The 13,787-nt window shown below is 35.0% G+C and overlaps 1 protein-coding gene across 2 annotated transcripts in view; it reads left to right on the top strand.

Annotated features, from left to right (window-relative positions):
• The window catches only part of LOC128988955 (sorting nexin-17-like), a 58,856-nt gene that overhangs the window by 31,220 nt on the left and 13,849 nt on the right, over positions 1-13,787 (top strand). Inside the window, exons 8-10 of one of the 2 annotated variants that reach the window (XM_054410748.1) lie at positions 1,365-1,529; positions 2,109-2,219; positions 12,061-13,716. In XM_054410748.1, the coding sequence (XP_054266723.1) occupies positions 1,365-1,529; positions 2,109-2,219; positions 12,061-13,290 (1,506 nt within the window). In that variant the 3' untranslated portion in view covers positions 13,291-13,716. Of the gene's footprint in view, positions 1-1,364; positions 1,530-2,108; positions 2,220-12,060; positions 13,717-13,787 lie in introns of those variants that run through there. The other variant, XM_054410750.1, reaches the window with a different exon arrangement.

The following is a 13,787-nucleotide window of genomic DNA, read 5'->3' as shown; positions in this document are numbered from 1 at the left end:
TTCACAAAGTCCAATGTTAAAATATCAAATAAACATAGCGTTTCACAAGGTCCAAATTTCACAAGGTCCAACGGTACAGTCTCGGCCAGAAGTCGCTGCAGAGGTTGCTGTGGTTCGGTATGTAGGCACTACACTACCTAGTGTTGTTGCCACGCGTCACAAAATATCATTGTGGGTCCGTAGATACGTTGTAAAGAATGTAAAGTAGTGGTATTCACCCCCTCCGCAGCAAACCTGCAGACTAATAGATTTTCCATTTCCCTTATTTGATTTACACTAGAATATCTCCTTAAAATAATCACATGTATTCCCTATTTAAATAGCATTAGTTGAACAAGTACCGTACTTAGGTTTGCTGCAACAGGGAGTAATCAGTAACCAGTAGTTAAGCGCCGGCGGACGGTACCTGCTATCTGACCGTGGCAACCACTGTAGAGACTTCTGGCCCAGACTGTACCATTGGACCTTGTGAAACGCTCTGTTTATTTGATATTTTAACGTTGGACTTAGTGAAATTTGGACATTATGAAACAGTGATTATTTAAATTTAATAGTTTTGGACTTTATGAAATTTGGACCTTGTGAAACGCTCTGTTTATTTGATTTTTTAACATTGGACTTTGTGAAATTTGGACATTGTGAAACGGTGATTATTTGAATGTTATAGTTTTGGACTTTATGAAATTTGGACCTTGTGAAACGCTCTGTTTATTTTTAATATTTTAACTGTTGGACTTTGTGAAATTTGGACTTTATGAAACGCTAAATACAACAAACAGGAAACCTATCAACAGTTTAAAAGCATTAAACACAACACAACAACACACATACACAAAAACTAACAATAAAAAAATAATAATAATAACATTACCCAAACTTACAACGATGCCCCTGCAACCTCAAACTCATACATTTGAGTAGTTTTGTTACATTCTAGGCGTCACGGCGAACGATCGTATTACAATTGTTGGCCACTGCTAGGGTTAAACATTTTTTTTATCCACACACTTGACCTCAAAATAAAAACAACACATAAACTCTTTTAGGTAATTCAGTTGGTCAGAAAGTAGCGCATTAGACTAAAAAACCCATGTCAGCAATGCCAAGGGTTCTTGTCCTTATGTTGCCACTTTAAATTTACTAGTACAGTTTTTACCTACAGTACGTACCTGCTCACCCCTTGTTGTGCTTTGTACTTTCCACAGACAGGCAATGAAAGCCTTTGCCTTACTTAACTGTTACTTATGGGTTAAATGTGTTTTTGTACTCAGCATTAAGACTAGAAAAAATAGTCAATATAATTCCAGGCCACAGTGGTGAATAGTTTTTTTTTTCAAACTGGTGCTAATCCCCCCCCATAACAGGACACTGAGGAGCCACAGTTGGAACTGTCGTTTGAGTACCTGATTGCCAAGGAGCAACTTCAGTGGATCAGAATCTTCAGTGACCAAGCCATTTTGATGTCTGTGTGTCTGCAATCCATGGTTGACGAATTGTTGCTGAAGAAAGTGGGTGCTAAGATCAAACAGGTCGGTGGTGTAGTAACTTACAAAACATCGTAGGTAGTTATGAATAATATCCTTGATAAAATATTTGTATAATGTATGGTGATTAGTGATGGGCCGATTCCAGAACTTTGGTTTCCGATTCTCGATTCCGCACTCAATACCTGTTATGAATTCATTTAAAATAACACATATGTGTGCTTCCACCAAGCCTTAAGCTCTTCTTCCATCATGGTCTCTAGATAAAGCTCTGGAGACGTTTTTCTTCTGTGTTTAGTCCTCTTTTCTGATGTGTTACTATTTCTTTCACAGTCTTTTAACTTATCTCATCTCACCAATTTTTCCCTCAGGCCATACTTAGCTTCTCTACATTTTTCATCCTTTTTAGTTTGGCTTTTGCACTAATTTACCATCTCTTTAATACTGTTTGCTTCATGGTTAAATGTAGCTACTTTATTTATGCTGTTTGTAAATTTAAATTCACTGAACTCAGTGTACAGATGTGAATGATTCTCTGTCACAGAATCACAAAATAAATGTTCTGCTCTAGTTGAAATGATTAGTTATTGAATGGTAAAACCACACAATCTTCTGTGATTACAGCCCACCATAAAAGCCAAGAACGGATGCTACAACTATATGAAGAGAGACGGTAGCAATCATCAGATCAGTGTTAGCCAGTCCAGTTCATTTGACTGCCTCACCAGTCCAACTGTAAGTATTGCTTAAACCACATTAAGCCTACGTTCCACGACGCTTTACGCAACGGTGAAAATGCGCGGGCTGGAGCGTCGGTGCGTGTATAGGTACACTCACGACCCGTCCCACGACGCGTGTCGCGGTGGTCTGGGGGCCACAGTAAATAGTGTACATCCGTACTACACTGTATTTGTATTGACAGAAAGTATACCTATGCAAGAGCAAATTGCTGTTTCTTTGAGATTTCTTGTCACTGGGAACAACTATGTTAGTCTTGTCATTTTTGTTCAGACAAACTGTATCAAGATGCGTCAATGATGATTGCATTGCGTTAATTGAAGAACATAAAAATGAAATAAAGGTAAATCATTTTTGTATAAAGGATATTATACGTCAGGTCACTTTACCTTACAGGTTATAGGCTGTTACTTTTATTAAAGTTAAAAGTTAAAATAAATTATCTCCACTTTTTAAAATGACTCAAATATTATTGATTAATTGATAGTGATGATAATGTTTATTTAATTTCTTACGACAACAGTTTACAAAACATGTATAACTAAATAGGACTAGCGCAGGGAGGTCCTCGCTCCAACCCGCGCCTTTGATGTTAACCCTTTCAGTGCTAGGCCAATAATTCATATTTTGTAAGACTTTTTTGTTTGCCTTTTAATTCCATTACCCGTTGTTGAATTTTAACTGTCATGTTGTCACTATTTTATTAATTAGGCTAATTTTGATTAATAACACAGTAAGAAAATATATAAGAAAGATAAATCCCGGTATTTATAGTAAACATCAAATAAAACTTAGTTTTTGTTGTAATTTTCCTGGTTTTCTTATAAATTTTTATGTTCTGATAGCATTATTTGAAACCGAAATCTCTCAAAATCAAAAGACATATAGTTTACAATGTAATATTGAATTTAACCCTGATTTAGTTGGATGAGGTTATTGTAATATAGCAATTTTAGGGAAACTAATGTTTTGCAGCAAAGTCTCAGGAACACATTTACTACTACTAAAACTAAAAGATTGCATCTAAATAGTCCGTGACTAGCTGGTGCTGCTACCTAGTATCGCATTGAACAACTATCTGCAGCGCCATCTGTTCGCAATCGGTGGCGACAGCTTAAATACCGGGTTTTGACTCCCCAGTCTTCAAGCACAGATAGCCGAGAAGGCTAGGGCGTGTGTCACTTGGCACACTGTGCCAAACTACACACTGTGTTTTTGTGTCTGCTCGGGTTCGAATCCCGTCCTGTGTGGCAAATAATTGGTGACCTGTTTGTTTGTAGCGATATACTACAACCACTGGGGCATAGTGAGGTGTTCATAATCCTTGGTTTAGACATACACCTCGAAATCATCGGATTGGGCGAATCTTTTAGCTAAGTGGTTGGTAGTGTATCCTATGAACATGCAGGTCACCAATGGCCGTTTTGCTATTTTTTTTAAATAACCTTCCTCTCTATATCCCTTAGGATATAGAGATTTTAAATATCCCTTAGGGTTTTTTTAAAACAACGATATATCGTTTCATAGCACTGAAAGGGTTAACTGACATTTTGCGGGAACGGACGCGCAACCCCGCTCCACGCCACTCTTGCGCGTACCACCACGCGCTTACCCTGTCCCACGCCGCGCAACGCTCCGTGGGACATAGGCTTTAGATTTAGCATTTTTTCACAGTACCGGTACAGTAGAACCCCTCATATTTTTACTCAGGTTTTCTAACCTCACTTTATTTGGTTAGCCTACTCGAAGTCAACTCACAGTTAGTTGACTTCTCAATTCTCATAGTTCATATCTGCTTCTGGTGTAACTCAGTATATCTATTTATAAACCATTAATCTTTTGGCTTTGGTAAAATTTACATTATAATAGCTATTTACATTATAATAGCTATTTACATTACAAGTGTAGTAAGAGCGTTTTTACATCACGCAGGTGAATGTTGTGCAACGAGCGGAAGCGAGTTGCATAATTCACCTAAGTGATGTTTTACACGCTCTTGCGTAACGTGTAACGTACAAGATTTTACCTGACCCGACAATATACATGGGTTTACGTACAATATTTTTCATCATTATCCATTTCACTCATCTTCTAACAGTAACGTTCTTTTACAAACAAAAGCTAGGTTAGGAAAATTTTTTAAAGCATAACAATAGGCTAACATTCAAGCGCACAGCTGATTTCTAGCGTTGAATGTCGTTGGCTCCATAGAGGTTTATTTTTTAAGTTATGCACTCAATGTTATTTAAATGGATTTCCTTACATCACCGAGTGAGTTTTTGATACTTTACATCACTCGAGTAGTAAGGAAGTTGTATACACCACGCTTGGGATAGGGAAGTTTAACATGGCGGGTTAGGTAAACATTGTTTGTTACAATGAGTTAAAATAGTTTTAAAGTGGATAAGTACCGTAACAAAGAAATTATAATTTTGTTTTTTACTGTAATTATAATAACAGTAGTGTTCGTTTATTTAACTTGGGTTTGTTTACCTTAACAGTATACTTAATTGTTTAATGAAGTTTGACCAAAGAAAATACATTTCTACGAGTTATAAAATATGTGAAACAACTATTCATATCTTGCCTGAGACTTAACTTACTAGCTACTGTCATGGAGTAATATCTTTTTTCCTTCCCCACTCCATCCACCCTTATCAAAATCTTACACTTTTCTGTGAACTTTAGCTAACCTTCCTATAACTTTGATATCTAGGCTACTTCATATTTCTAATTTTATATTCTATTAAATTAAGTTCTTCTACATACCTTTGTAGTGGAGAATAATTCATGTGAAAAACCCCTGACCGTGACATTGAGAAGTCATGAATTGTTTCCACAATTCATCATGTAGGAATTTTTGTGTAGTTAAAACTCTGAAATAATAGTCTGTTTTTACAAAACAATATAGGCCTAATAGTTATAATTTGTATATAAAATAAAAATAGAGAAACATGTCTTTAACATGTTTGATAAATGAAGATGATGAGAATATAATTTGAACATGTAATTTTTCTGGTATTTCCTAATTTGTTACGTTGTATGGATTAGTTTCCATTGTTAATATTTTACTAGGGTCAAGTGGGGTAAGTGGAACCAGGTTTTAGCATAGTTCTACTTTGACCTTACATTGCTCCTGGTTGTATTATACTTGTAATTGTGAAGTTGTTTGTACCATAACTACAACTAATTAGCTTTTTAAATAGACAATAACTAAAAAAAAGTTTCTTCCTTAAGAATAAAAATAAATAAAAAAATTTTTGTTTTGTGGTTCTAGTTGCCCCACCATGGGGGCAAGTGGAACTACCCACATCTGAATTAAAATATATTGCATTGAGAGGAATGAGGGGCAAGAGGGTCAATAGGGAATATTTCTGTAACTCTGGGACTTTTTGAATTATAAAAATAGCTCTATCCGTTTTTAAGTTACAAACTTTTTCGTAAACCTTTGCTGAAAACATCGTAAAATGCAAAGAAACGTTAAATTGCAAAATCTTGTAAAAATAGGAAATTATAACAAAAAATTTACTTGCATTGTGTGTGGTTGTAGTATAACTCTTTGGGCACATGGTTCACTTGTAAAAAATATTATTTAATGTATAGTTCAGTTTTTTAAATCTAGCTCATATTGTTATGGTCAGTTAGTGAAAAAAACTCGTCTTCTCAGCTACTAGAACTGTTACTAATATTCCACTTGCCCCACCGGTAAAATTTTAGGGGGCAAGTGTAATCACGGTTGTAAAATCTACGTTGTAAGAAATTTAGGCCTAATAAATTTGAAGTGATATTCATATTCTGAATCTACATGCAAACAATAGTTAGTACACAAAATATTGTTAAATTTACTTTAAAAATGTAATTTTAAAAAATTTCTAAGTTTGACCTCTGAATTTACATTGCAAGGTCGTATGTAAGCTTTTATTTTTTTCAAAACTGAAAAAGTACATTTTTTCATATGTTATTTAGTTTTTTAAGGTTAAGAACCTTAAAACAAGGTCCAGAGAACACAATATAATGGCAATTAAGCTGAAACTTCTCTTATCAGTTTATTGATAAGCTGCGGTTACACTTGCCCCCTGGTTCCACTTACCCCTACTTGACCCCATGGATAATTCTACCCTCTAAGGAAAAATATAATCGTAATATAATACAATAAAAGGTCTTAATGAATTTGTTTGTTTGCCGCAATTTAGATTCTTGATCAATTTTCAAAATGCCCAATATAGTCTTTTTTTACATTTGTTACAGTTGATCTTGTATTTGACATTATGTGTACAATTTTAGATAATTTTAATTTGAAACTATGATTTTAAGAGGTTGATAGTTTAGTCTATTACAATATAGATAGTAATAAACGATTATTTCAGTATTTCAGAGAGTCCAAAGTAATTATTGTATAGGACTACTTCTTACTATTGTAAGAAGTATGTAACAACTAGAAACTGTACATAGACTCCCTCTTATCCGGACACGTTTTAACCAGACTAAACTCGGCAGAAATTACATCTCTTTAACTGTAGTATTTTTATCAGCAGATCGGTTTAACCGGACTTGATCGGCAGAAAGTGGGTAGTACTGAAACAACTGTTCTCGTGGGAAGGATTTGAGACCAGTGATCACAAAGTCTAAATACAATGCTCTCCTAAATTTAAGTCAAATACGTATATACAGTATGCATTTAAATGGTACGTTTTAACGAGTTTTTGGAGATTTCGGTTTAACCGGAAAATCCATTATCCAGACTGGCCTCGGTCCCGAGGAGTCTGGATAAGAGGGAGTCTACTGTATTACTTTCACAGTCATTTAAAACACAGTCCTGTTGAGCTGGTATCATTCTGTTTGTATGTTAGAATGGCCTTTCGCTGCTTCAATTGATTTTCAAAAATGATTTTTCAAGGACCATAGTCTCTCAGAACTATTTTTCTACTATGCAAAAGACTCCTTCAATTTGCATGTTTATATTTGGTTGAGTTTTGAATCTACAACTTATGCAAGATGCGTCAAGTGGGGGTTTCTTTCACAACTATAATTTTGTTTAGAATACCCTGTAGATTGGTGCTTTAAAGTGGATTGCATGTGCTTCAAGCTCCTTGCTTTTTGGAAGTTTCTTGTACTAACTAGAATTGCGTTAGTGTTTTCTTTGTTCTTTAGGTTCAGTTTACGATAAATGAAAACATTGTTGCTGATTTGGAGTGGAATATTTCAGTGTAGACTACTAACTCAGTGTTGCCAATACTCTTGACAATAACTGTATAATTTGTCTAAATCTGGCTCTACTGGTTCTTTACTATGCATGGAAATATCAAGCCTTAAAACTCTGTCAAACTGCTTATTTTCTTGCCACTTTCTTACTAGAGTAGACTCCCTCTGGTTCGGTCACCTCGGGACCAGACCACTGGCCGGACTAACCGGACTTCTAATACCACTGCTCTTGTATTTTACTTAAAATTTGTATTTATTGGTTATACGGAGTCCTTTTTGGTTCTGTGTAATACTACTGGTACTTCAATTAACGTGATTCTCATCAAGTAACATGTCTCTCTCTCTCTTTACAAACCTTACAAATGAAAGTTGGCTTCACATCACTAACATGAAATATAAATCGGGGTTTCTGTAATAAGTAGGATAGAATTTTATGTGATAATAATGTTTTCATAAAATAGAGACTCATTAGATAACAAATAGGCTTCCAAAGGAAAAATTGAAACAAGCAAAAATAAGTAGGCTACAATATTTTACTGTGAACATAGGCCAAATTGTAGTTGGTCCACTAAAGTTTACTGGACCAAAATTATGTCTGTCACTATTGAGTACAAGGTAGACATCCCATTTATTGACCAGCTGTAGACATAGAACATAGTTGAATTAACCATTCATGGAGCGAGCTACTGTCAAAATTCCATTTCTTTTGTTGGTTTCAAATATTATGATAGTTTGTGAGGGTTAATCTAAAATATGTTATACTGTAGTTAAAATAAGTTGTCCTATCAGTATAGTTTGGTTGGAAATTTTGGTTTAATAACAGAAATCAGCAATCGATGAGAGCACACTCTGTCAGAAGATTAATTCAACTATGTTCGATTTTATTCTAAATCTTGCTATAAGATCAAGCTTGGAAAGAAAGTATATTTCTGTCTGTGGGGAAAGCTAAGTGGGTTTTCTGTTTTTAAAAGATGATAAATACGTTGGAGTTGTTCTACTAATAGTAAAACTACATCCAAGGTAGTTTTAATCTCTTTTTCAAAAGCTGAAAACAATGTAGTAGAATCTTGCTAATCTGTCACCTATGGGACCAAGAGCATAATAATTAACAATAACAAGTTAATTATTTGTTTACAAAGAAACTGAAGAAAATGCATTAACTATGATGCATTTTATAGTAACTTTCTTGTAGTAATGAATGAGGTAGTAAGTTGTAAGTTTGAGTATTTTCTTGTAGGCAACATTTTTACTTCTTCAGTCCAAAATTGTTGTAATTTTATCTTCTTTAACACTTTCAATTCGTTTAACAGATTCTTAACACGTTCGCTACTGAGCGTCACATATATGCGACGCCGCGGTCATTACCACAGACCGAGAACATTTGAATCTTACACATAGACCGGCTGTCACTTGGATAACAGTACACACAGACCACGGGAGAAAACCTGTAAAACAGTGATCATTTACATTGTAATACGCTACAATTGTGTTTGTAAATAATTTATTATGGTTTATTTTTTTATTTTTTATAAACTTTTGTAATGTCGCATATTTGCGACGGCCGGTCTACAGCAAAGACAATAGTGAAAATTAAAATTATCATAGTTTTCTTGTAATAGACCAAACGTCGCATATATGCGACAGTAAATTTTTGTTTGTATTTAGGTGAAAGTAACTAAAAAAAAAAAAAACAGATTATTCAAGAACAGTTTATAACTGAACAAATATAAAAGCTACATAGGATAATGCAGCATACATATTGCATACATACATACAGTGATGTAGAAAAATAAAGACCAGTTTTTCCAACTATCATATGACGGCACCAATCATCATATCCACAGACCAAGCGACGCAGTGGTGCGTCAGACATCTCTGTAGACCACTGCAGGGAATTCAGTGCCTTCAAATAGACCGTTAAAAAGATATATACATTTTAATAACATTGGAGCTCCGACGCAAATATGCGACGGCAGTCTATTTTAATGTGACTAGACGTCGCATATAAACGACGGCAGTCTATGGGTGGAAACCGGCCATCGCATATGTGCGTCGCTGGCCCATGTGAATGAAAAATTTCGTACTATTGCAGTAGCGAACGTGTTAAGTAAATTATTTTTTTTCTATTGTGGTTTGCGTGGTGTTGACTTAAATATTTTTTTGTGAGGAATTCTACACTAACATTCTATTTTATAACAGTATAACAGTATGGGGGATGTAAAAGGCCACAAATGTTTAAGGATTTTTTTTGGGATAGCTATCTTACCTGAATCCAATCGGGCACAAGAAACAACAAATTTACTCTAAATAGAAATAACAAATAGAATATTTGGTATTTATGAACTTAAGTTACTCAAGCGATTTTTACAAATTTTGTTTTGTTTATTTGGCTAAATTAGACAATGCTAAGAGCTTTTTTCCTCTGGCACTTTGGGGGCAAAAGCTGTTTTCACACCGAGATTCGTGTTTTAAGGTTGCCTTATTTGGGTATGTGAGGATGATAGGTCGAGTGATTGGACCTTTGTGCAAATTTGTGGCTGTATTAAGTGTTTTAAAGTTAAGCTACATTAGTAAGGTAAAGTTTAGGCTCTAAGGAACCAAATTGTTGGTTTTTTATATTACCTCCACGATGCTAACTAGGTTTCAAGACACTGCAAAATACTATTTAAAATACACCCGCCGCAGCAAACCTACTGACTAAGCGAATTTCCATTTGTCTGAATTGATTGTCAATTAAATCTATTTAAATAGCATTAGGTTTAATGAGTACCTAGGTTTGCTGCTACAAGGAAACTAATAAAGTGTGGTTTTTAGTAAAATATTAGTAGCTTAATATAAAATAAATAAATTTGCCAAGTTTGATATAAATATATCCATGAACAAGCAAACTACAGTACAACATTTTACAATAATCTCCATAAGAATATCATGTCAATTTTAAATTAACAATTTTTTGAATATTCTCTGTTACCAATAACGGTACAAAAACACTTTGATATACTAAATTATTAATTTTTTTAAGTTATTTAAAAAGGTCTGGAGAAAAATTGAGAAATTTTGTTTTTTGAGAGTAAAAAATTAGAAAAATCCATTTTTACCCCATAAAACCGTTAAACCCCGTTCCCATTGTCCGATCATGCTGGCTTATCCCGCCTTACACCTTCAAAACAAATTTTATCAAAATCGGACAAATTACTCAAGTTATCGTCTGGACGGACATATATACATAAATACAGGGTGCGTCAAAAAACCGATCTATTTTATGTAGCGCACTGTTCAGCAACAGGTAGTCTGAAAGTGGTGGTGTTAGGCTTGTTGGAAAGCCTACACGATGCCATTTTCTGTGGTCATAGAGCAGTGGTCACCTGAGCATCGTTCGTTTGTTATTGAGTTCAATTTAAAAAGTGATGATTCAGTCATTGCAACTCAGCGGCAGTTCCATCCATTTGTTTTTTTTTATTAATTCGGGCGACGTCGATTCCGTCAAGTGGCCAACTATGTGGTATGTTGTCAACTTTAGAACAATGGCTCCTGCGTTTAAAAGAAGCTGACAAGCCATCCAATGTCAGATCGGAGTCAGACAACTCAAATTTGATAGAGTCCGTGCTGCTGTGGAAAACAGTCCTAGTAGGCCCGCCCGACAACAATCTGCTTTGAACATGTCTGACCACTCGGTTAAACTAGTTTTGAGGATCAATCTTAATTCTTATCTTTACAGTATAATTTGTATTAATCTGTTTAAATAAGTTGATTATCCATTCAATACGGTAACAGGCTTTACTGTTAGTTTTTGTGGCAACCTTAAAACATGAAATTTTGGGGTAAAAACAATGTTTGCCCCAAAAGTGCCTCAGGAAAAATGTGCATAAAATTGTCTAATTTAACCAAATAAACAAAAGTGTTGAAAAATCTCATAAGCAGTAGAAGTTCATAATACTGAATATTTCTCTATTGCCAACAGCCTTTCAGCAAAGGGAAGTTGTTATTGTTGAAATGAGAGATTAATCAAAGGAAGATAGTATTTGTGCATAGAGTACATAAGCATTGCATTGTGTTATTTTTCCCATTCCGGCAAGCTTCCTAGATAAATTGCTTTCACTTTATTTCATATTATACTTCAATTTTATTTTTTATTTTTTAACTTTAATTTCCTCCTAACTGAATGTATTTTAAGATGATCATAATATGTGTTTTAAATACTTTGCTTAAGGGATGAGTCAAAATTACACAAAAAGTACACACTTTAGGTTTTCAAAAAACCCACCGACCAATATCTTTCAATCATTATCATTGACATGTTAAACCAATGTTTTTCTGTTAACCAGAGTTAAAGAGTAACAGCTTACACCTGTAAACGAGTAAACAGACCAATTGAAATTTCATTGAAAAGTAAGAAGTTGGTAAATCCAAGGTCCAGGTTAGCAAGGTTTTACTTTGGGTATCTCTACAATTGAAATAGATGTGAAATTGTACTAATTTTAAAACGCACATTATCAATACGCTTAACATCATTAAATTAGCTGAATGATTTCGGTATTTTAGTTGTATATTTTATTATATTTATGTTATTAATGCTATGCATAATGATAATATTAAAGTATATTTTTAATCTGTAAAGCAAAATTTCCTGCTGCAGGTTAATACGAACCATATCATAAGCATCTTTGACAAGAAGCTTGAAGAAATTGATCGCCAGTCTCTCAAACATGGTGTCGTTCAGAGGATCAATAGAGTGGATCACGAAATGAGACAACTTGAGGCAGCAATCAGGATACTTAAGTTGAAAGAACAAGAGATGACTGTCGCAGCTTCTCAGACAGGAGGGATCTGTGAAGTTGAGTGTTTATCCTTGCAGCCTAGCCTACTGTCACCATTCCAGAAGATATGTGAAGACAACAGAAAGAAGGCACAAAAATCCCATCTCACGTTGGCAATTCAAGGACCTCGAGTGGAACTTCCTCTATACAACCAACCTTCAGATACACCTATATATCATAAAAATATCAGCACACACGCCTTATTTAAGGAGAGACTGGTAAAGCACCTAGGCAATAAAAGAAAGACAAGAGAAGCAAATGTGGAAATCCTAGCTCAGTCTTACTCGATACAATACGAGAAATGGCGTATGAGAGTTGAGGAAATTGAAAACTCTGTTGAAAGACAAAATACTCTAAGTAAATACCGTGAGATTTATGAAAAAGAATTCCCTGAACTAAAGGAAGAGAAGAAGAAAAAGGGTGACACCCTTGAGAATATGAGGGCTGTAGCTGTAATCCCACCTCCCCTACTCAATCCTGAGGATCGTAGTCGCTACAAAGACACCAACGGAAAAGTAACAGACTTTCCTGCCGAGTACAAAGCGCGTCAGATGTCAAATGTGTGGACTGAAAAAGAAAAAGAAATATTCAAATCCAAGTTTCTTGTTCACAGAAAATATTTCCATCTCATAGCCTCTCACCTCGAGAATAAAACCGTGTGGGAGTGTATACAATACTACTACCTCAGTAAAAAAGAAATGAACTACAGACTGCTGATGAGGGGTAGACGAATCTCTAGACAACGATTGGTAAACTGCTTCGGCATAACAACTGTCGAACAATTGGAAAACACTAGTAAAATGAAGATGATGATCAGTAGTCCTGGAGTTACTACCAGAAACCAGCTCAACCAGATGAAGAACCAAGCAGATGTGTCCGCTCCTGGTTGTGATGGTAATGTCAACGCTAGAGTCAACAAAAGACCTTCTCTCCTGTCAACCACTAATGTTGCTGGTTCTTGCCAATCTCAACCACCCTCAAAGGGTATCAGGAATAGAAAACGACCCAAAAGAAAAACAAAGGGAGGAGCTAACCCTAACGGAGGATAACTTGTTGAAGTAGCATACCACAGAAACGCATCACACGCACACCAAAGTGTATTACCAAACACTAGTGTTAGAATACTGATGACTAGTGTCCATTCTATATTTGAGATGGAAGATAGTACAAAGCTGATTTTTAGTTCCTAATCTGAAATTCCACACTGAATACAATACACAATACCAATGTTTAGTGTATGTGTAGACCAATTTATAATGTGTAGAGGTGTAGAATTAGGTGTTCAATACTGAAGACTGAACTAACTTCAAGTGCCTTTACACAAAGACATTTAGATAATGTGGTTTAAGATTTAGCTTTATAAATGATAAGGTAAACATATAAGTATTCAAGCAAAAGTGTGATTTTGTGAACAAGCTGATTTATAACAATGTTCCTTTGAAACAGTTATTCTAGTGATTATTAACTAACTGTGCTGTGAGTTATTAATAAGTAATACTATCTTCAGATGTATTCCCTGTAGTCTAAGACATTGTTGAAATCTGAG

This window comes from Macrosteles quadrilineatus, unplaced genomic scaffold (assembly GCF_028750875.1).
Source record: "Macrosteles quadrilineatus isolate MER2022 unplaced genomic scaffold, UCM_ALF_1.0 Scaffold_3__2_contigs__length_128488019, whole genome shotgun sequence".
NCBI classification, from domain to species: domain Eukaryota; kingdom Metazoa; phylum Arthropoda; class Insecta; order Hemiptera; family Cicadellidae; genus Macrosteles; species Macrosteles quadrilineatus.
Note: the sequence above shows the minus strand (reverse complement) of the source record. Positions and strands in the feature narration are given on the sequence as shown.